Source organism: Balaenoptera physalus (genome assembly GCF_965194825.1).
Source record: "Balaenoptera physalus genome assembly, chromosome: 4".
NCBI classification, from domain to species: domain Eukaryota; kingdom Metazoa; phylum Chordata; class Mammalia; order Artiodactyla; family Balaenopteridae; genus Balaenoptera; species Balaenoptera physalus.
The window spans coordinates 19,296,734-19,318,788 of record NC_138891.1 but is presented as its reverse complement, the minus strand read 5'-3'; the positions used below and the strand labels follow the sequence as shown (position 1 = coordinate 19,318,788).

General features: G+C 37.8%; 2 protein-coding genes across 6 annotated transcripts in view; one reads left to right on the top strand and one right to left on the bottom strand.

Annotated features, from left to right (window-relative positions):
* Positions 1-17,753, top strand: part of STAG1 (STAG1 cohesin complex component) — a gene marked incomplete at its 3' end in the record, with an annotated part of 426,381 nt that extends 408,628 nt beyond the window's left edge. For 2 of the 4 annotated variants that reach the window (XM_082459164.1, XM_082459165.1), the window contains 7 exons: positions 2,154-2,302; positions 3,069-3,197; positions 6,880-7,085; positions 10,869-11,043; positions 13,251-13,361; positions 13,914-14,028; positions 15,519-15,686. In XM_082459164.1, coding sequence (XP_082315290.1) covers positions 2,154-2,302; positions 3,069-3,197; positions 6,880-7,085; positions 10,869-11,043; positions 13,251-13,361; positions 13,914-14,028; positions 15,519-15,686 — 1,053 coding nt within the window. The other 2 variants (XM_082459166.1, XM_082459167.1) reach the window with 2 other exon arrangements.
* Positions 17,754-21,512: 3,759 nt separating this feature from the next.
* PCCB (propionyl-CoA carboxylase subunit beta) overlaps positions 21,513-22,055 on the bottom strand; it is an 84,645-nt gene continuing 84,102 nt past the window's right edge. For both annotated transcript variants that reach the window (XM_082459179.1, XM_082459180.1), the window contains one exon: positions 21,513-21,804. In XM_082459179.1, coding sequence (XP_082315305.1) covers positions 21,683-21,804 — 122 coding nt within the window. In that variant the 3' untranslated portion in view covers positions 21,513-21,682. The remainder of the gene's footprint in view (positions 21,805-22,055) is intronic.

Here is a 22,055-nt window from a genome sequence, read left to right as displayed (position 1 = left end):
ACCCAAAATAACTACTAGGTGGATTACATATAAATGTTAAAAATTAAAAGTTTATAAGAAAACAAAAGGATATTTTTATGTCCTGGAGTAGGGAATTCCTCAAGGAAAGAAGCCACAATGTAAAAAATTGATTATATATATATACTTACACACAGATTTATACATCAACCAGCACTCTGAACAAAATTAAAAGAACAGTGACAGATTGTGGGAAAGTATTTTTAATCATACATAGCAAATCCTACAAATCAGTAACAAAGGTAGATAAATCCCGTAGAAAAGTGAGCAAATGAAAAGCCACTTTTCAGAAGAGGAAACTTTAAAAAGCAGTAAACACATGAAAAGAGGCATAACTTAATTAATAATTAATATAATACAGATTGAAACAAAGAGACATTTATCACTGCCAAATAGACTGGCATGAATTTAAATGATAGATAATACCAATGATTGTTAAAGATGTGGCAGGAAAAGGTCCCTTGTGAAAGCAATTGCTCTTACCTTCTTGGAATATAATTTTGCAGTATATTTCAAAATTTAAGGTATACATTCCTTTTAAACCAGTATTTTTGCTACTTAGGTATCTACGTAGATACACGCAGGTATGCACAAAAACGTATATGTGAAAGATGTTGTACTGCAACAGTCTGTGTAATATTGCAAAATTGGAAATAGTCTAAATGTCCATCAACAGTGGAATGGTTAAATAAACTGATACTCTGAAGTAGCTAAACGATTTTTAAGACAAAATATTAAGTGAAAAATAGCAAGTTTCGGGATAAAATATATAGTACAGTACCATTTGTGTAAAAGTTAAAACTTTATATATGTAATATATTAATGTGTCTAAATTAGTCTAGAAAACTTTCAAACTTTAACATTGATTATCTTTGGAGAGAAGAATGATATATAATGGGAAAGAGAAAAGAGAACTTTTACTTTGATATTTGTACAGTGAAATATATTCTTTGTAATTTATTTTAAATGTAAATTTTAAAGTTAAAGGCTATTGTATACAATTATCTGTGAAAACATTTTTAAGTTTAAGAATTTATAAACAATTATCTATGTATAAATTTGAAAATCTCTGGAAGAACTGCTGTTTCTAGTCATGGCAGAGTAAGTAGTTTAAGCTGGTCTGTTGCTAAAGAAACCTAAAATGGTAGACAACATAATTAATAGAAGATAAGAGCTATTTCAGTGAAATGGTGTGATTAAAGTGTATTGAGAGATTGGGAGATGAGGAAGTGAAGAAAACAAATGTAAACAATACTCAGGATCTTTGTGTAAAGAGAATGAGAAAAACGTGTTGGTAGCTGGCAGAAGAGATGGAATTAAGAAGTTAGGGTTGGTTGTTTGATTTTTAAGATGCATGCATCTAACAGAGAGGGAATAGTTAATGGATTCAGGAGAAAGCAGTAGCTCAGGACCAAACCACTAAGTAGGTAAAGGACAGGGAGATTCAGTACATAAGCAGGGAGTGGCTTTAGATGAAAGCTTGGGCTATCTGTCTCTCATAATAGAAGGGAAGGCAGATAATCTTAAGTGTCTGACTTTAATGACAGAATGATGATTGCTTTTATATTCTTTAGTACTCCAGAGTTTTGTTTCTGTTATTTTGATACAATATATGTAATGTCTATGTAATTATAAAACCTCTTCACTCAGTTTAAGAACTTTTTTGTATATTTTGTTATTGGGTGGGAAAAATCACCCCATATATTTTAATGGTCTTCTTTTACATAATGTTCTTGTCTAAGATGTAATAAGTGAAAAAACAAAGTTCTGAGCCCTGTATTTCATATATTACCATTCCTGTGAAACCAACAAAAAGAATACATAGATGTTTATGAATACATAGTATATTTTTGTAAACATATTTCCTTTTCCCAACCCAAAATGTGTTCCTTTTTGATAAAAAAGAAATTCCGGTTTGCATTTAATCACACAACTAGCATGAAAATGAGCTCAAGAAATAGTAGATGACTTGGAGAACAGGAACAGTGTGGCTACTGTTAGTACAAGGAGGGAAATATGTATTTTACCATATGGCTTTTTAAATATTTTTAAATTATATTACTTATTCTAACAATAAATAAATATTTCTTAACTATAGGTTTTTTCCTCTTTTTTTTTTTTTTTCTTTCTACCAGTTGTTTAATGAACTTGTTCAAGAGCAAGGTCCCAACCTAGATAGGACATCTGCCCATGTCAGTGGCATTAAAGAATTGGCACGTCGCTTTGCCCTTACGTTCGGATTGGACCAGATCAAGACACGAGAAGCAGTTGCCACGCTTCACAAGTGAGTGAGATAAATAAACACTCTGTTATATACAGTCTGGTTTACTGGAGTTTACCAGAAACAACTATTATATGACCAATTTTTAAAGTGACAAATGTTAGAATTTTCAAGTTATGAGAACTTTAGAGGTTGTCTAATCTAGTGATTCTCAACCAGGAGGGTATTTTTAATTTGAAAAATAGTTACTTACTTCACACATTTTTTCATCTTATAAAGTATAGAAAGGAAAGTTTAACAAGATGTTCTTATCTGGTCTATTGGTGAGAAAATGTTGTGGGAGACATAGGTTTAAAAGCACTGTGCAACTTCATTTCATAATGGAAACCTCATTTCATAATGGAAAACTGAATGACAAAAAATTTTAAGTATCTTACAAAAACTCAGACACCTGCTTGGTACCATGACCAACTCTAAGAACCAAATTTTCTAACAATCTCAGTATCTTTCCAGGGTATTCTGTTATCTCTAAAAGCTATACAGGAATTTAGCTTAGTGGGTGTTTAGCTATTTCTTATTATTTTTCCCAATATAAGTTGTGAAATATATGTTCACAATATAAGTTGTTTTCCACTGTAAATAATAAAATTAAATATTATTATGCAACTATGTCATACAAATTAACATTATTTTACCATTTGAATTTGTCAGGTTTTAACTACCTTCAGTGATGATTTTGCTGCCTTCCCAACTATTTTTGAAATTCTAGCCCATTGAAGAATTATACTAGCTGTTTGGAAAAATAAGACAAAATTTTCTTTTATTTCAGGGATGGCATAGAATTTGCCTTTAAATACCAAAATCAGAAAGGACAAGAATATCCGCCTCCTAATCTGGCTTTCCTAGAAGTACTAAGTGAATTTTCATCTAAGCTTCTTCGACAAGACAAAAAGACTGTGTAAGTTGCACGTTGCAGGACAAGTGGCTTTTATCATGACACCATTATAATTTTAAATGTTTAATTTTTGAAGAAAATCATCTAGATATGATTACTCTTGGTAACTTAGGCTCTGATAGGTTGTTTTAGGGCAGCGGTCCCCAACCTTTTTGGCACCAGGGACCGGTTTCGCAGAAGACAGTTTTTCTACGGATGGGGGATGGGGGTGGGGAATGGTTCAGGTGGTAATGTGAGAGATGGGGAGCGGCAGATGAAGCTTCGCTTGCTCACCCGCTGCGCACCTCCTGCTGTGCGGCCCGGTTCCTAACAGACCCGGGGGTTGGGGACCCCTATTTTAAGGGACTATAATTTTCTTTCAGACTTTTATATAGTTTTTCTTTGATTGCTTACCTTTCAGTACCCTAGAATTTGCAAGTGGAAGTGACTTCTTATTCTCTAATTCAAAGATCTGTGAACACTGGCTTAACTATTGTGGAACACTTTCTTCTTTCCTTTTATATTAATTATATTTTAGTTTTATTTTGTTTTTGACTTGTTTCAAGAAGATTGAAGGTCCATTTCGCTTATAGTTTTTTTTAGGATGCTGTTCAAGTCTTCTATTTTCTTTTGTTCCGTTGTTCTATCCATTACTGTAAGTGGGGTATTAAAGTCTCCAACTATTTTTACTGAATTGTTATTTCTCCTTTCAGTTCTCAGTTTTTGCTTCATGTGTATTCTGGGGCTCTGTTGTTAGGTGTATATATGTTTATAATTGTTATGTCTTCCTGGTGGATTGACTCTTACTTATCACTATAAAACGTCCTCCTCTGTCCCTAGTAATTTTTCTCTTGAAGTCTATTTTGTCTGATAGTAGTGTAACCACTCCAGCTCTGTTTTTGTTACTATTTGCATGGTATAGCTTTCTTTCCATCCTTTCACTTTCTGCCTTTTTGCCTTTGAATCTAAAGTGTGTTTCTTGTAGACAGCATATACAGGCATACCTCAGAGATATTGCAGATTCACTTCCAGACCACCACAAGAAAGCAAATATTGTAATAGATAAAGCAAGTCACATGAATTTTTTGGTGTCTCAGTGCATAGAAAAGTTATATTTACACTCCACTGTAGTCTGTTAAGTGTGCAATGGCATGATGTCTTAGAAACAGTGTCCATACCTTAATTAAAAAATACTTTATTGCTTAAAAATGCTAACCATCATCTGACAGTGCAGAGTTACTGCAAACCTTCAATTTGTATAAAATGTAGTATCTGCAAAGCACAGTAAAGCAAAGCACAATAAAATGAGGCACGCCTGTAGTTAGATCATGTTTTTACTTTTGAAACAATCTCTGCCATAATAATTTCTATTTTTTATATGTCTGTGCCTTTGTTTTTTCCCTCTTTTATTGCCTTCTTTTATATTAAATGGCTATTTTCTAGTGTAACATTTTAATTCCTTCAGAGACCTTTAATTATATTTTTTAGTTATTTTCATAGGTGTGGATATGAAATACCATCTGCTATCATTTCCTTACTCTAATACATCTTTGCTGTCACACACTTTTTTTGTGTACATTGTCAAATACACATTTCTATGTTATTGTCCCAGTGACAGAGCAGTGCATAGTTTTATACAATTGCTTTTTTAAATCAGTGAAAAGGACAAAAGATAAGTATATGTGCAATTATATTGTCCTTTATGACTACCTGGTAATTACCCTTCAGCACTCTGTTTTTTCCTGTAAATTCAGATTACTCTCTGATTTGTTTTTAGCTTGAAGAACTTCCTTTAGTATTTCTTGTAAAGCAAGTAAGCCAGCAACAAATTCTCTAAGCTTTTGTTCATCTGAGAGTGTTTTTATTTCATCTTTAGCTTTGAAATATAGTTTTCTAGATACAAGATTTTGGGTTGATAGCATTTTACTTTCAGCACATTGACTATGTTATCCTGCTGCCTTCTGGCCTTTACTGTGTCTGATGAGAAGTCAGCTTTTAAACTTATTGGGCGTTCCCTTGTGTGTAATGAGTTACTTTTCTCTTACTATTGATACTTTTCAAGATTTTTTTAGTCTTTGGCATTCAGCATTTTCACTGTGATACATCTGGTTGTGGATCTCTTTGCATCTATCCTGCTTGGACTTTGTTGAGCTTTGAAAATGTGTAGATTCATGTTTTTCATCAAATTTGGAAGTGATTAGCCATATTTCTTCAAATTTATTTCTACACCTTTCTTCTCCTGGTACTCCCATTATACATGTCAGTGTACTTAATGAATCCCACATTTCTCTCAGGCACTGTTCATTTTTCCTCATTTTTTTTCTCTCTGCTCTTCAGATTACATAATCTCTATTGATACATGTTCAAGATTACTGATTTCTCTTCTGCCAGCTCAGATCTGTTGAGCACCTTTAGTGACTTTTTAATTTCCATTGTTGTACTGCAGAATTTCCATTTGATTCTTTTTTTTATATTTCTATCTTCTTATTCATGTTCCCTATTTAATGAGAGATAGTGTTATTATACTTTTAATTCTTTAGACATGGTTTTCTGTAGTTCTTTGAACATATGTATAATAATTGCTTTGCAGTTGTTGTGGGCCAAGTTTCTATTGCTTGGGGTTTTTTTCCTACATATGGATTACATTTCTCTGTTTCTTTGTCTGTCTCATAATTTTTTGTTGCAAACTGACCATTTTAGATAATATATTGTATATGTGATACATTGTAAAATAATAATTTAGCTACTCTTGATATTCATTCTTTATCCTCCTAGAGATTGATGTTGTTGGTTGCTTGGTCATTTATTTGGAGTAACAAACTCTGTGAGGTCTGTTCTCTTGCAGTATGCAGCCTCTGCTGTCCCTACTCAGATCTTTTTTTCCCTTGTTTTTTATCATTTAGCCTGTGTCTGCCCCTTATTAATCAAAGGTTGTGCTTAAACCTCCTTAGCAAGTTGGATTTTTACTGTTGGATGTGGGTGTGGCTTTTGAAAGCTGCTATCACAGTTCAGGGTGTTTACTTTGCCCCATGGTCAGCCAGGGGACCGGCAGCTTAGAATGTCCCTCTCTGATTGCTCCTGAGAAGGGCAGTCTTGGGCCATGTACAGTCCTCCATACTAACAGGAAAACATGTGATTTAATTTATTTATGTTATTTATTTTAACTTTAATTTTTTAGAGCAGTTTTAAGTTCATAGCAAACATGAGAAGAAGGTACAGAGAGTTGCCATCCCATAGACCCCCTGCCTCTACACGTGCATAGCCTCCCCCACTATCAACAACCAACACCAAAAAGGTTGTTTTGCCGGGGAGAGGGTATGCCAAGCTCCTCACGTCACCATTCTAGAAATCCTGCCCTGGTTTGAACACTTTAAAAGAAAATTCAATAACCTTTTTGAGCCAGACTTCTGATTTTTTTTTTTTAAACATTGGTACTTAAAAACAAAGAAAGGAGTAAAGGAAGAAATACACATACACCCTTAGTAATACATTTGCTTGTTTAAAAGTATTCCAGGAATTTGTGAAGCAAAACCTTAAATTCTCAATCCCTCTCTTTCTAAAGGTAACCACTGTTAATAGTTTAATATGTGTCCTTAAGGATTCTTCAGAACCTTCAGAGAGAGAGAGCCTCAGGTTATGAAAAAAAATGAAATAAGTGATGCATGAACTACTTCCATAAAAATGACTGCTGCTTTTGTGTTTCTAGTCACTCATACCTAGAAAAATTCCTAACGGAACAGATGATGGAAAGGAGGGAGGATGTATGGCTTCCACTCATCTCCTATAGAAATTCGTTAGTCACTGGAGGTGAAGATGATAGAATGTCCGTGAACAGTGGAAGTAGCAGCAGCAAAACCTCCTCAGTAAGGAATAAGAAAGGACGACCTCCACTTCACAAAAAACGAGTAGAAGGTAAGTGTGCCTTTATACTATGAGGCAAATAGTGTGCCTGATAGTATCAAGATAAATAAAGTGGTAAATAATCCGTTGAAGCAAGATAATACTGTTAAGCACATTATTTCCTTGTATGTTTCATATACACTGAGAGGTTCAGCCACAAAGGTTGTAACAGACAAAGTGGGACAGAAGCGGGTCAAGGAAAAGGAGCTTGAAAAAACACTGAACACAGAGGAAGATAGGCACAGAGAAAAAGAGGAGACAGGAAGGTTTATAAAATTGATCCCCTTACCATAGATCTCTAATACATTAAAATTTAAAATAATACAGTCATAATGTTATTCTATCAAAATGCATCCTAATATAGGAGATATTTTGGTAAGTTGAGGATGGAACTCTGCAGCACATTGAATATACCAGAAAACTTTCCATTTCCACCACTTGGTTGGATAACTTATTTTTGTATATTAAATTAGTGATGGCCAGATCTGGTTTTTTAACCCTCATAGGCTATGGGGAACAGGGAGTTGAACTGTTATGAAAATGTGATCAATAATAGATATTCCTATATCCAAAAAGACTAAAGATTGCTTTATTAAAACAAAGCATTAGTCTTAAACTAAGAAAACTCAAAGTAAAAATGCTTATTTCCTCAAATAATCTTGCTCCATCGCCATGCTTCTCCTAATAAAATCTCTCCAAAGCAGGAGAGGACAGTGATCTGCATCATGCCGTGGCCCCTTTTCACAAACTTCTGTTTACCTCTGCTGCCTAAAAAGTAGTGACTCATCAAAGACGTTGCTGAAATCTGTAGCAAAATTAATTAGAATTTTAAGTCTAATGTTTCTTTCATCACTGGGGAGGCAGTATTAACTACTGATGAAGAGCACAAACTCTAAATTCAGAGTTCTAGGATTCAGACCTGGCTTTCTCGTTTTTCAGCTGTGTAACCTTGGAGCATGTTACTGAACCTCTCTAAGCCTCAATCACCGATCAGATGAAGGACGATCTGAGTATCTATCCTGTTAGCTATTGTGAATATTAAATTAGATACTTCCCCAAAAAAACTTAGCACACACACAGTGATTACTTTAGCACAGTGCTTGGCACACAGGCAGCATTTGATAAATGTTAGCTGCTGTTGTCAGAATGTTGTCATCATATAGTAATGCCCCTTTTCTTGCATCAGTCAGTAGATTAGGCTGAATGTATATTTCGAAGAGAATAAAAGATTTGAAAATATTTACAGACTTGATGGTAAAGTTTAAGATTACCTTTCAAGTTTCAGCTTTGGGGCTTAAAATCTTTTTGGTTCAGAAAATGAAAATACAAAACCCTGTCTTTATAGTATAGCATCCTGAACTGTTCTCTAAAGAATGATGCCAGTCATTTCCTTTCGGAAATGTCTTCTAGAGCAGCCTTTTTATCAGGGCACCCTACATCTATTCCTCTATCTGTATTTTTTTTCTGCTCACAGCTTTTCTTAGATGTAATAGTCATCTTAGCCAGCATTCATCAAATCCTTGCTATACCAAGAATGTGTTTTACATGCATTACATCACTTAATCATTTATTTGACTAATATTTGTAAAGCACTTAGGTCAGTCCCTGGCACATAATAAATGCTGTATAGATGTTTTATAAATAATTCTGAGTTCAACAGTATTATCCAGGTTTTACACAGAAGAAACCAAAGGCTTAGAGAATTTAGATAACCATTTATCTATACATTAATGGAGCAGTTAGTATTATCGTCCTCAGGAGGGAGAAACATATATGGACCAGATAACCTAATTTGGTAATCATTAAATTGCAAAAAAGAAAACTTGCTCCATATCAGTTTCAAATTTACCAAGTAACTAAGGTAAGTTACATGTCCAGAACCCTTAGGCAACAGAGTTTCATCTGTTTGGAATGAAGATGAGAGAGCTTTGCAAGAAGTGTTTTCATTGAGGAATCTTGAGGGTTAGGAGGATCTCTTCAAGAAGAGTGAGTTCTTCCTGAAGTTACTCTTTTTTTCAGTAAGTCTTTACCAAGCACCTTCCTAAGAACTGTACTAGATGCTGGAGATTGGGTATTAATTCCCAGTGAAGAAAGGGAGACAGAGAAGCAGGCAATTTCAGTTCAGCATGGTGAGTTCTCTGATGGGCCAAAAAGGTTCTCTGGAAACATACAGGGAGTGACCAAACTCGTAATGAATCAGGGAAAATTTTTCTGGAAAAGATGACATGTAGTAGAAAGCTGAAAGATGGTTTACCAGGTTAAGAACCTAAATGAAACCATTCCTATGATCATAAAATTTTAAGTGCAGCAGAGAATAAAAGTTTTGAATTAAATGTTGAATGAAAAGTGTTATGAATAAAAGAAGATGTAACATATCTTTGCTGAAGAGATTCAGTAGTGAGCTTTAGATTAGTGGAATGACCTTAACCAGACAATAGGTAGGTATTTCCAGGAACAGAAAAACCTATCCGGAACATACATGCGTCTGACAAAATTTTAGAAACCAGAGAATACACTGAGAGAGAGCGAATACTTGATAGCAGAGGAGGAGCCTCACATGCACATGTCTCTGAGACTTATTGGGGGAGGAAAAACAATGGGATTCATACTACATTTTGTGATTAAAATTCTTCAGAAGGAAACACATAGCAGTAATACTATTTTTTAAGTCTTCCCACATCAAGAACTTGCAGTTGACCTAGAACAGTGGGGTGAGGGGGAGCATTAGGGGCACCAACCACCTACAGAGTTGAAAATCCATATCTAACTTTACAGTCCATGTACTTGGTTCCGCATCCGTGGATTCAGCCAACTGTGGATCGTGTAGTACTGGAGTACATACTTATTTTTAAAAATCTGCATTTAAGTGGACCCATGCTGTTGAAACCGTATTGTTCAAAGGTCAACTGTAATTTAGCATTTTGTAGGTAGAACTTTATAATTATGTAGTATTTTATCAGGATTTAGATATGCAAATAACGCTATAAATAGTAATTTAATCTGTTCAAATCTTTATAAATGATCTTTAGAAGAAGGAAAAAATAGTTCCTGATCTCTTGAAGAAACTCAAATCTAATTACAGAGATCACATACACACACGACAGATCACCTGCCAATGCAGGACAGTGTATAATTAAGCCCTAAGTGAGCAAGAATGATTTTGTTTCCTCTAGAAGCTAAAAAAGAATGGTAAGTGGGGGCTGAGTGGGGTGATCAGAGAAGACTTCCCTAAAGAGGTAGAAGTTAGAGGCGTGAAATCAGTGAGTCCCTCAATCCAGCCCCACAAGTATAACCTGGCCAAAGAGTTACTTCTCTGGTGACCAGTGCCTAATGGTGTAACAGGATTTGCTGATTTCTCAGTAAAGGCCAGCCAGATTTTAAGTGCTGCTGCCTGGGGCCCCTCTAAGACCCAGTAAATAGGCCTTTTATTGCTTGAGCAAAAGGAAGGTTAGAGGGGTCTCTCTGGCTGGCCACATTCTTCCCCTTCTATAGGGATGGAGGGACTTGGAAGAGATGATAATGTAGGATAGCTAACATTTGATGTTTACATACATTACCTTATTTAAGCCTTACAACTCAATGAGGTCAGTTACTGATATCCCCTTTTGTATATGAGCAGACTGAATTTTGGAAATTTCATAGCTTATACAAAGTCACACAAGTGAGTGGTGTAACTGGAATTCAAACCTAGGCAGTCTACTCCAGAGCCATGCTCTTTAAATCTATGCTATAACTTCTACCAGAGTTCATTCCACCCATGACATTCTGTGACACTCATTAACTGGAATTTTACAGATGAAAGTCTGGATAATACGTGGCTGAACAGGACTGACACCATGATTCAGACTCCTGGCCCCCTGCCAGCACCACAGCTCACTTCCACTGTACTGCGAGAGAACAGCCGGCCCATGGGAGAGCAGATTCAGGAGCCTGAGTCTGAACATGGTTCTGAACCTGACTTTTTACACAAGTAAGTAGTAAAAAAATTGTTTTCTTGGCATAAAACCTGCAACTGTTAAAGTAAGAAAAATTATTTCATCCGAGCCTATTGTTTTCTCAGTTAATGAGAAAACAAAATCACAAATAGAGTTTAAATAACTTATATTAGAAGATGTATAATAAGTCTGCAAACACTTGTGGATCTCAGTTCCTCAAAGTCCAGAGACCGTTAAATGCATGGTGTCTTACTAAGCGCTGATTTCAGTTGGAGTTTGCAGATTCACTGGGCAGGTCTGTTTCTTCTCAGAGATTTGCCAAGAACACATGCAGGTTTACTTCCTTGGCGAGAGAGCCTAGAAGAGTCTCTGCTAAGGTTGTTCCTAGTTTGAACACCAAATAGACTATTACTTTTATCAGCCATTTAATTAATAGTACTTTGTCTTGGTTAAGTTTATATATTAAACTTGAACTGTTCATAGATTAAGAATTGTTAAAGCAGTGATAAATTCTGAGAATAGCGGTCCTTTCTGTAGGAGAATCAAGCTCTTAACCTTTTACCGCACTAGCAATTAAACTGTTTTCTAGTACCACGGCTCTGAAAATCATGGAAAAGGCAGGGTGATGGCATGACTTTTGCTTTGAAAACCTTAACCGTTTCTTTGTTATTTTCCATTCAACTTTGAAAGTCTCTAAGCTCCTCACTTGTGTTTCTGTTCTTATTAGAGTAATGCTGTGAATTACTCTGATGGATAAGAGAGAATTCTCATTAGAACTCAACAAATTTAGCAGGTTGAAAATAGAAAGGGGCAGTGTTAGAAGAATTCAGATCCTGGGTTTTCATAAGGAATCTTTGCTCTGAGGATCTGCCTTCTTCAAAGCTGAAAGGATCGTCTTTGTCAGCCACTGCATAACTGGGCCATCTTAGAGGGTAGTTTGCCTTATGACCAGCACTCCCACTCCATTTCCTACTGGGGGAGGGGGGGTATCCTCCTTATTTGAGCCTTGCTTCCCTGAACTTACCATGTCAGTCCCTCCTGGCTGTGGTCTGTCGTCTTTTTCCTGCTATAGATTTATAAGTTGAATCAAGGTGGTAGCCTAACATGGTATAAAGACAGCTGCTTCGAGAGAACTTTATGCGGCAGATTTTAGCTACCAAAAATCGTTCAAGTTTCCATCCTATAAAATTCCCAAGAGTCATGTTGATTGTATGCAAGTGTCCATGTGCCAGTAAGGATAGAGTGCAGGTGGAGATTTGGCTCAGCATGTACCTGACTCCAAACTTCCTCAGAAGGACTGAGAAAAAATGTGATCTACCCTCCCTTGTTCATCTCTGAAGAGCTCTGAGCCACGAAGCCAGCATCATTCCTGTCCCTTCGGGGACTGAGTGTGCAGCTAGGAACCCTTGTAAGTAGGGCAGCAGCTGGATACGGAAGTGTGAGAAGCGCTCTGGTTTAGCAGGGATTTGGGGAAAGAAGCTGATAATTTAAGCACCTGTGGGAGAGGAGAAAGTTTTCCTCAACCTTCTTAGGGCCCCTGGCTGGGTCTAAAGATTAAACTGACAAAGACAGATTAACAGGAGAAAAGCATACAAATTTTATTAAATTTTTACATGTACATGGGAGCCTTCACAAGAGAATGAAGACCTAAAGAAGTGACCAGAGCAGGAAGCTTTTAAGCCTTTTAGACAAAGAAACAATAAATTTGTGAAGAAATGACAAGACAAACGAGTTTGGACTAGGGGTAGTCCAACTAGGGCTAGGTAGTCCTCATCTTAACTAGGAAGATAAGCATTAGTTTAACAGGGTTTGTTTGCACGTTCCTCTGGTGCCATCTCTGGGCTGATAAGAGTCTGTCTCCAGTAAAAGGAGAACTTATTTCCTGCCTTTAGGCAGAAAAGGGGGAACTTTTTTGTGTTTTACTACTTCTTAATTGCCTTCAGCTCAAAACAATTTTAATCTCAAAGAAGCATATTTTGGGGTGACATATTCTGATTGCCTTCACACTTAACAACTAGCCTCCACAGCCAGCTTCTCTTGGAGACTTAGGCATCTCCAGTTTACTGCCATTTCTGCAAAGACAGGTCCTTTGATAATGATCTCAACCTTGACCCTGGAATAAATCCAGCTAACTCCCCTTACATGGGGATTAGGCCAACCAACTATGGCCTTTTTAGCATGGGCCTGATTGCCTAAATTCCTCATCTGCTGCCACAAAATGAATAATAGTACCCTCTCTTAGTCCTCAGATGCAGATCTCTTGGTTAGGCCAGCCGAAATTAGAAGACTTAAATCGGAAGGACAGAACAGGAATGAACTACATGAAAGTGAGAACTGGAGTAAGGCATGCCGTGTAAGTGTTACATCAAGTGTCACAAGAACATGATCACTGTGTGATGGTCATTTTGTGTAACGACTTGGGTTTCTCTGATGTTTGGTCTTAGGAGTTAAAATCATAATTCAGGATATGCTATGCAGCGTAGGATAGGAATGGAGGACATGGGTGCTTGAGGCTTTCAGCATTTAAATCCTTGTGTGCCACTTGCCAGCCGTGTGGCCTTGGATAAGCTCTAAAACCTCTGTGCCTCTGGTTCCCCATTTGTAAATTTGGGATAATAATGGCACCAATCACTTAGAGTTCTGTGGGAACTGACATGACACATAGCTAGCTAGTAATATTGTTATTGCATTTAAATTATACTTCCTTCTGATGAGTTGAGATGAAATCTTGAGTTAACCAAATGAATGATTCTTAATTACCTTAGAGTTCAGTATCATAATTTGTGCAGTCTATTGGTTGTAATTGGAAGGTGTGCTTTCATTGCTTAGAAGACCCAGTGTAAGAGCCAGAACTCCAGGTTCTATCAGTCTGAACAGCTCTCTGACTGTGCTTCTTCTGTATCAGTCGGGGTCTAATGGAGGAAGATGCTGAGCCCATCTTTGAAGATGTAATGATGTCATCCCGGAGTCAGTTAGAAGACATGAATGAAGAATTTGAAGATACTATGGTTATTGACCTGGTAAGGAAGTTCAATACATTTTTCTTCTGTTAAAATATGTGAAGGTGTTGGTGTAAGATGATGCTCTTGTTTTCAGAACCCTGTGAGAGGAAGAGGAGGAGGAGGCAACATTGACCAACAGTGGGCAGGGCCCGTGTAGCGCTTGTAGCACTGCTGGGCATTTGGATGAGCTTATGTTTTTCAAGCCTGTTTTCAAAGCAGTCAGATTTTCAGTTCTGGCAATAACAGGAACTGGCTCCTTCTTATTACCTTCATGAAAAACAGCTTACACTAGATCTGTCTTTCAGTATAGCATGTTCATCTGGCCTCTTGTACTTTAAATTGGAGTCTATGTACACTGCACTCCAACATAGCAACCAAATGCAGAATATGGACCTTATTTGTTCAATGTGAAGAGACATGTTTAAAATAAGGAAATCTGAATATGGACTAAGTGTAGGTGATATTAAGAAATTTTCTTTGTCAGAAATAGTAATACATGGTGGTTATGTTTTTTAAAAGTTTCCATCTGTTAAGAGATACATACTGAAGTAGTCATAGGTGAAATGACATGGAGAAGAAGAAAACAGGAATTCAATGGAAAAGGATAGGCCAAATGTTTGAAAATTGTTGAAGCTGGGTGATGGGTGTATGGGAGTTCATCATACTGCTTTCTCTATGTATTAATTTGCTAGACTGCCATAACAAATACCATTGACTGGGTGGCTTCAACAGAAATGTATTTTCTCACAGTTCTGGAGGCTAGATGTCAGAGATAAGGTGTCAGCAGGATTGATTTCATTCTGAGGCCTCTCTCCTTGACTTGTAGATGGCCATCTTCTCCCTTTGTCTTCACATGATCTTTCCTCTGTGCGTGTCTCCTCTTCTTATAAGAACATGGGTCACATTGGATTAGAACCCACCCATACGATCTCCTTTTACTTACCTCTTTAAATGCCCTGTCTCCAAATACGGTCACATTCTGTGGTCTAGGGGTTAGGAGTTCAACATATTAATTTGGGGGGACATAATTTACCCCATAGCATTCTGCTTTGTATGTTCTGAATTTTCCATAATGAAAAGGTTTGGTAAGAAATGTAAATGAGACCATATCCAATCTGTAATCTCCCTCAACCCACCCATCAGTAGCTCTCCATCTACCTGCTTTGGGGAATTTAGTGAAGTTTTGTCACCTAGTGTTTGATCAATCTTATAATTATTCCATGATTGAGAGGTATGTTCTTTGTTTATAGGCCCAAAAATTATTTGTATGCATTTACACATTCATTGTAATTTGAAAGCCTTTTTTTATCTAAGTGATAATTAAAAGCCAAATACTGTTACATTTTTCTTTAATGTATGCTCCTGTAAAAGCCAGATTCTTTTCCTTTCAAATTGACCCTTAACAGTTCTTTATAATTATGATACTATTAGAAATATTAGCTGATTATCACAGTTCATTGTCTTAATGTATCTCAGGAAAAAATTAAGTATCTGGCTTCTCTTTCCAGCCCCCGTCAAGAAATCGGAGAGAGAGAGCTGAGCTGAGGCCAGATTTCTTTGATTCTGCAGCTATCATAGAAGACGATTCAGTAAATGTTAAATTATTACTGTTCTTTATTATGGTTTCTGGGTCTTGTTTATGCATGAATTTAATAATTGTGTTTCACTTTTTCTAGGGATTTGGAATGCCTATGTTCTGAAGTCTGAAGAAAATTTACAAATCTGGAACTCTATTATTTAGAGCTAGAGGCCTATATACTGTGATAGCTTGTATGGGGAAAAAAACACTTTTGATGTGATCTGATTTGTTTTTTAATCAAATGATTGAGGTCAATCCCTTTTTGCAGTGACAGAAGAGGAGCATGTAAATTACCCAAGAGAATGTTGGTGAATGTCACCTCAGAAAGACTGACCTGAAAAATCATTTGTGTCCTATTATTGGACTTATCCCAATACAGATGTGTGTGTTTTTCTGGAGGGAGGAAGAAATTTTAAATTTTTAAAACAGCTGTCAAGATAAACACTGTAATACACCTGTTTTATGAAAACTCAGCATTGAGTAAAAAAAAAATATTTTTAACTTTATTTTCCTGTTGTACAATTTAAAAACCGTTTTAACATTTTGCCTTTTTATGTTTTAAAAGCTAACCATTTTTATTAAACCTATGAGTAAAGCAGCTCATCCTAATTGCCGAAGAGTGTTTTGGAGCTCACTGGATTTGGTTGGACCTTGTGGAATACAGAAATATGGAGGAGCAGAATACTGACAAGCTAAGATGAAACTCTGACAGTGCATCGCTGCCAAAAACCATACACCCTCTGTGGACATAGATATGAAATCCCCGATTTTATATACTCTTGAATAAAAAGGTTTATTTTTATTTATAAGGGGGCATAAAATAAGACATGTCCAAGCAGCCATTTTTCCAACAGATGCTGTACACCATTCATTTTATATAGATTAGGGAGATTCAGATACAGTACATTTTCTATTGGTATTTGTTCTGTGCATTTTTAGCAACTTCTACCAGCAAATAAAGTATTCTCAGTAAAACAAAAATGGTTCTCAAGTTATCAGTTTGCCGTTTTTACCACTTATTTCATGCCCTGCCAAATTCAAGTTACGTGGACTTCCATTTTCTTAAAAAGATAATCATGAAGGACTCCTTCGCCATTCAAACGTAATTTTAAGTGTAACATAACCGTGTCTACTTCCCATGCACTTAATAATACCCTTATGCACTAATTTTGTGAATTAAGTTTACCGATTATAGAAGTGTGTGCTGCATAGAAGTCTGTGCTTAGAGGGTGAAGTACTTAAGCCTACCTTGAAATACAGCAACATTTCAGTGTTAAATGTGCATATTAAGGATAATTCTTTGGGGGAAAGAAATTATGAATCTTCAGGACAGCCTTTAATGGTTTAGAGTTACATTCTGCTTAGACTTTTATGACTTGCTGCTACTGTTATTTTAAAAAGCCCACTTACTTACTTTCTTCCTTTCTGATTTTTAAAGTAAGCCTCAGAACTTCCAAACCAATCCATCCACAGCTGTTTCTGGGCTGGTTTTTAAAGTAGCTGCAACAGAGTGATGAGGCTTTCCCTTTTTACCAAAAAACAAAAGCATTAAAAAAAAAAAAAAAATCTGTGCACCCAGTGACTATGTGGGAAAGCAGAATGGATTACTTTATTCATCCTTTTAGTAAACAGACAAAACAAACTTTTCTCAACATTTGTACAGTTCTGAAAAAAACTTCTTGGTCATCAAAAATGTTTTATCTGCTGATGATTGAGCAATTCCTGGGCTCCAGTTGGGGCTGGGGTCTCGCTTTCCTCCAGAAATGTGGGTTTCACTGGAAGTGAAGGGGCGGGGATGATTGATTGATTGATTGGACTGTCCACCACGCCAGCCCTGCCCGCCTGTGGTTCTGGCCAGGGAGCAGGCTGGGAAGTGCCCTGGCACCTGCACAGATTGATCCTTGGCTTGACAGTTTCACGTGGAAAACAAACAGATGCTGACTTAGAATTGTAGACTACCATGCAACAGAAAAGGCATAATATCGACTCCAATGGGTTTCCAGTTCAGTTTGAAGTCAATCGAATTTTTGTATTTTCAGTGTCTCCTTGATTGGTTTTGCTAGTAATTCTGTAAATTGTACATTTGCAATATGAGGTTTTTTTTCCTTTTGTACAATTTGAAACTGATGCTTCACCTTTCCTTTAATAAACTATTCAAAATCAGGCTTGTGGTAGTCATCCTATTGTTCCTACTAGGTAAAGCTTTAAAGAGGTGATTTCTTGTCCTGTCGACAGAATGATGAAGCTTTCCTTTTTTACCAAAAACTGAGAGTTTGCTCTTTCAGATCATTTGTTAAATGATGGAAAAATTCCTGTATCAATGAGGCTTTACTTCTTTAAGCAAGCATTATCTTAGGACTAGCTCATCAGTTTTCTTTCATTCTTTGTATTTCCTTGGAGAGAGTGAGAGACTAGCTAGGCCAAGTGGTCTGTGATTCAAGAGGAAGCCTCTCGTGGGCTGCGTTTTGGAGGGAGGCATTCAGGGATTATCAACTGGTCTGAAGCCTGGGTGCTTCCCCCACCTGAGATCCAGACTCAGCACTTCTGCACGGTTGCCCCCTAGCAGTGCCCTGTAAAGATCACTTGTGTTCTGCATGGCTGCTGAAGTGAGGGTTTCTCTTGACATTGCTGCCAGGTGTCACTCTGAACAAAACTGTATCCTACACTTTATGGGCCTGACCGTGTCCTCTGGGCTGTGTTCATTAGATGGCCTAAGATGGCTGTGCAGAAGAGGCAGGAATGCAGGGGATGAATCGGCAGGTGAGCTCTCCAGGCAGCCCAGGAGGGAAGGTGATGAGGACGGATCTCTGTAGCAGCTCATCTTGAAGGTTACGTGCTTATGAGATTAGACCAGGGCTTTGCCCATGTGTGACTCTACCTTCGGACAAGCTTGCAAACCTCCCAGATGTGACTTGACTGTGACTCTCTATTGGCCCTGCTCTCAGAAAAGAATCTATCAAACAAGGAGCAGTGTCTTCATGGGAAACAAAGGCTTAGTGCCTGCTCAGGCTACACATATCAGACCAAACTCAGGTAAGGTTCCATCCATGCCCTCCTAAGTGCCTTGCTCTGTAGGGGTCTCCACTGGGCATCGCGTCTTGAAGGATAACTTTCTGCTCCCAAGGACACATAAATGAGGCATTTCTCATCACCAGGACAGTAGGGACATGGTCAGTACGTACCTACTAAGGCTGCCACATCTGCCCAACGTGCTGGCTGGATTCGACACAGGCCCCAGACTGAGGCTCCGCCCACTGAGTAGCCACAGCTTCCGCTTGGAATGGTGGAGATCCCATGCTGACAGGGAAGCAGGAGCACGAGGACCTGTAGTTTCACTAAAATATATATATAATAAAGCCACAGCTCTCCAGAAATCCTTTGAAACCAGAAGGACTTAAGGTTCACATCTGTCAAACAGGTGGAGTCTGGGTTGATTCAACAACTCCATCAAGGGTGTTAAGTCAGTGTACTGGGTGAGTGTCCTTCACGGGCTTCTCTGACTCTGGGCAAACCACATCTCAAGTGCCAGCAAAAAGCATCAGTGCATCCAGAAGCAGAGAATTGGGCTGGGGAGACCAAGACGTGGTCAGAAGAGAGGCTGGAAAGACTTCACACAACAGAAGCACTGGACGGCTGCTGGTGGATGTGCGTGCTCCCGTGATTCCAGCAGCTCAGAGGGATGCCGTCATGCATGAGGCGGGAAAGTTCTCCAAGTTTAGTAGCTCTTTGGGTTGATACAATCCCAAGTGGAGCAGACCACCACCTTTCTCACTCCAACCCTTTGGGATTCAGACAGTACTGCCTGGGTTCAAATCCCAGCTTCACCCCTCATTAGCTGTGTGGTTCAGGACAAATCGGTTTACATACTTAGGGCAGGGACAGTTACAGCAGGACACTCACAGAGCCTCCTACCTCCACCACAACTCGCTGTATTATCTGCTCTCGGTCTAAACACGCATTTGCCAGCGCTCCACTCAGTACACCCAAGTCCTCTCTGGTTACAAGAGTCAGCATTTTTCTCTGTCCCTTTAAGACGAGACCACAGTTGGGAATGGCATTCCTAAGAGCAGCTGATGAGAAAACTGACTGCTGCTCTGCAACACACAGAGGCTGGTCTACTTGACAGAGCTTCCAAGGTCTTGCAGCTCTGTGTCTCCGCCACCAGCTTGGTTTTCAGATGGGCCAAATCCTAGCTTGGCAGACCCCAGAAATCGGATTGGCCAGGCAACTTTAAGCTATTGAGCCACATGCTAACCAACCTGTATGGTCTCCCTAAAAGACCAGGAGTCTGCCACCACTCCTTTCCCAGCTCCAATGGCTTACAGTCTTACTGCTGGTGCCAAAGAGAAGTACAAGGAGCCTCTGGCCAAACATCTCTGCCCCCTAGGAACTAACCACCTAGTTAGGAAGACAAAAATATGTTTCAGGCCATATGTTTGCGTCTAAATTTCATCTACTAAAAGAAACCAGGGCTCTTAGAGAAATCACTAAATCCGGAGCTGGGCGAGGAAGATATAAGATGAACCTGGTACATTACCCTGTGTCAAAAACTAAGGAAGTGCACAAAAAATTATTGTGACGTATCAAAAGGACTGAGGAACCAGCTTGAAAGAGCACCCCTCTGGCCGTATCAGGAAATTCTGAGCATCAAAACGAGTGACATTAAATTTCTAAAGAACCCATGAGTCTCTATTTTTTCTTGACTGAATGACTGAAAATATTCATTCACTAAAACATTTATGAAACACCTACTATGTACTAAGCCCAGATTTCAGTTATGAATATTAATAAATGATTCTCAATAAACTAGTATAATGTGCGTTTGAAAATTTGATAGGGCGATAGCATAGTAAGAAAAATATATTATTTCAAGAAAAAAAATGTTTAAAAATGAAAAAGTAATTTATGCATCTAAATTGATACTAAAAACTTAAAGAAGAGAAAGCTCTTCCTTCCTTCCTTGTGGATATAATGATAGGGTTAGAAATACAGTATTTTACCGCCAACATAGAACAGCTGATTGAGGCAAGAATCATAACGGATACTAAAAAGTAGTGGACGGAAGTGTGCTGACAGGCTTAAAGAATGCTGATCAGACTCAATTTCATCAATAATGGAAAAACCTAACGTGTTTCCTAATGTAATACAAGGAAAGAACACTCTTGTGTATTACTCCTACCTGGATCTAAATGTCTGTAAACAATCAGACAAACCCAAACTGAGGGACATTCTACAAAATAATTGGCGAACATGCTTCAAAAATGTCAATGTCATTAAAGACTATGTAAGACAATGAGCCTTGTTTCATATGAAATAAGCATTGACATTTGGGGGGACAAAGGGTCATGATTCTGCAACTTACTCTCAAATAGGTCAGTAAAAATAGTAATTATATATTTATATAAAAGATGAATCAAATATAGAAAATGTTAACTGGGTAATCTAGGTGAAGGGTATACAACTCTTCCAACATTTCCACAGGTTAGAAATTTTCCAAAATAAGTTTTTTAAAATGTGAGAACACGTTTCTGGAAAGAAGTTAATATAGGGTAAGAAATTAATATAGGGTATATGCCTTACTTAGCATCTATTCTGGTAGACACACACACACACACACAATTACAAACATCTCCTTTAATCCTCAACAATTCCTGAAGGAATTGAAAGGCTAGGACATATCATTTAACTGTTATATTATTTAAAAGTAAGAAAACTAAAAGCCTAAGCAGACAAGTACTTCACCCTAAAAGCTCATTATCTCACCTTTAGAGAAAAAAATTAATTCTTGGGAAAAGAAAGGAAAACAATACACAGAGGTGTTAAATAAGGGTCAGCTCTAAGTGATAATACTATAGTGTTTTCTTTAGTTTTCTTCATTTTTCAGATTTTTTACCACAAAAAAATAAGAATTATGCTCAAAAAATATTAGTTAGGATTTTTAATAAAACAATTTTATAGGAAGGCACAAATGAAATCTTTTTAGAATTTAATAAACTTAGCCAAGTTATTACTGGTATTTAGATTGCCAGGTTTCATGACTGCAAAAGGCAGGGATGGGTGCAAATGGCCAGGCAGCAATTACCCTTGGTACATTTACAGTGGAATATTTGCATGTTTCCTCCATGGGCGCTGTACCTTCTTGCTGGCCAAGACATCCAGGTCACAGCAGATTCGGGCACGTGTAGAGGAAGGCTGGATGATGTCATCCACAAACCCTGGGGAAGCACAGAAAAGGAAGCAGATCATCTGCAGCCCCAGATGCTGCCACCCACCCAACACCCACATGGTGCTCAGCCAGGGCACTATCTTCTGCGGCCAACAGTGTGAGCAGGGCCCAACCTGACACAAGAGGAGCTGGGTCCTGTGAACCTTCCCCTGATCCCAGGAGCCCCCTGTTCCTCTGGCAGGTCCCAAACTTCTGGCCTAGGAACACTCGGCAAGAAAAGGAAAATGTGACCCCCTCCCT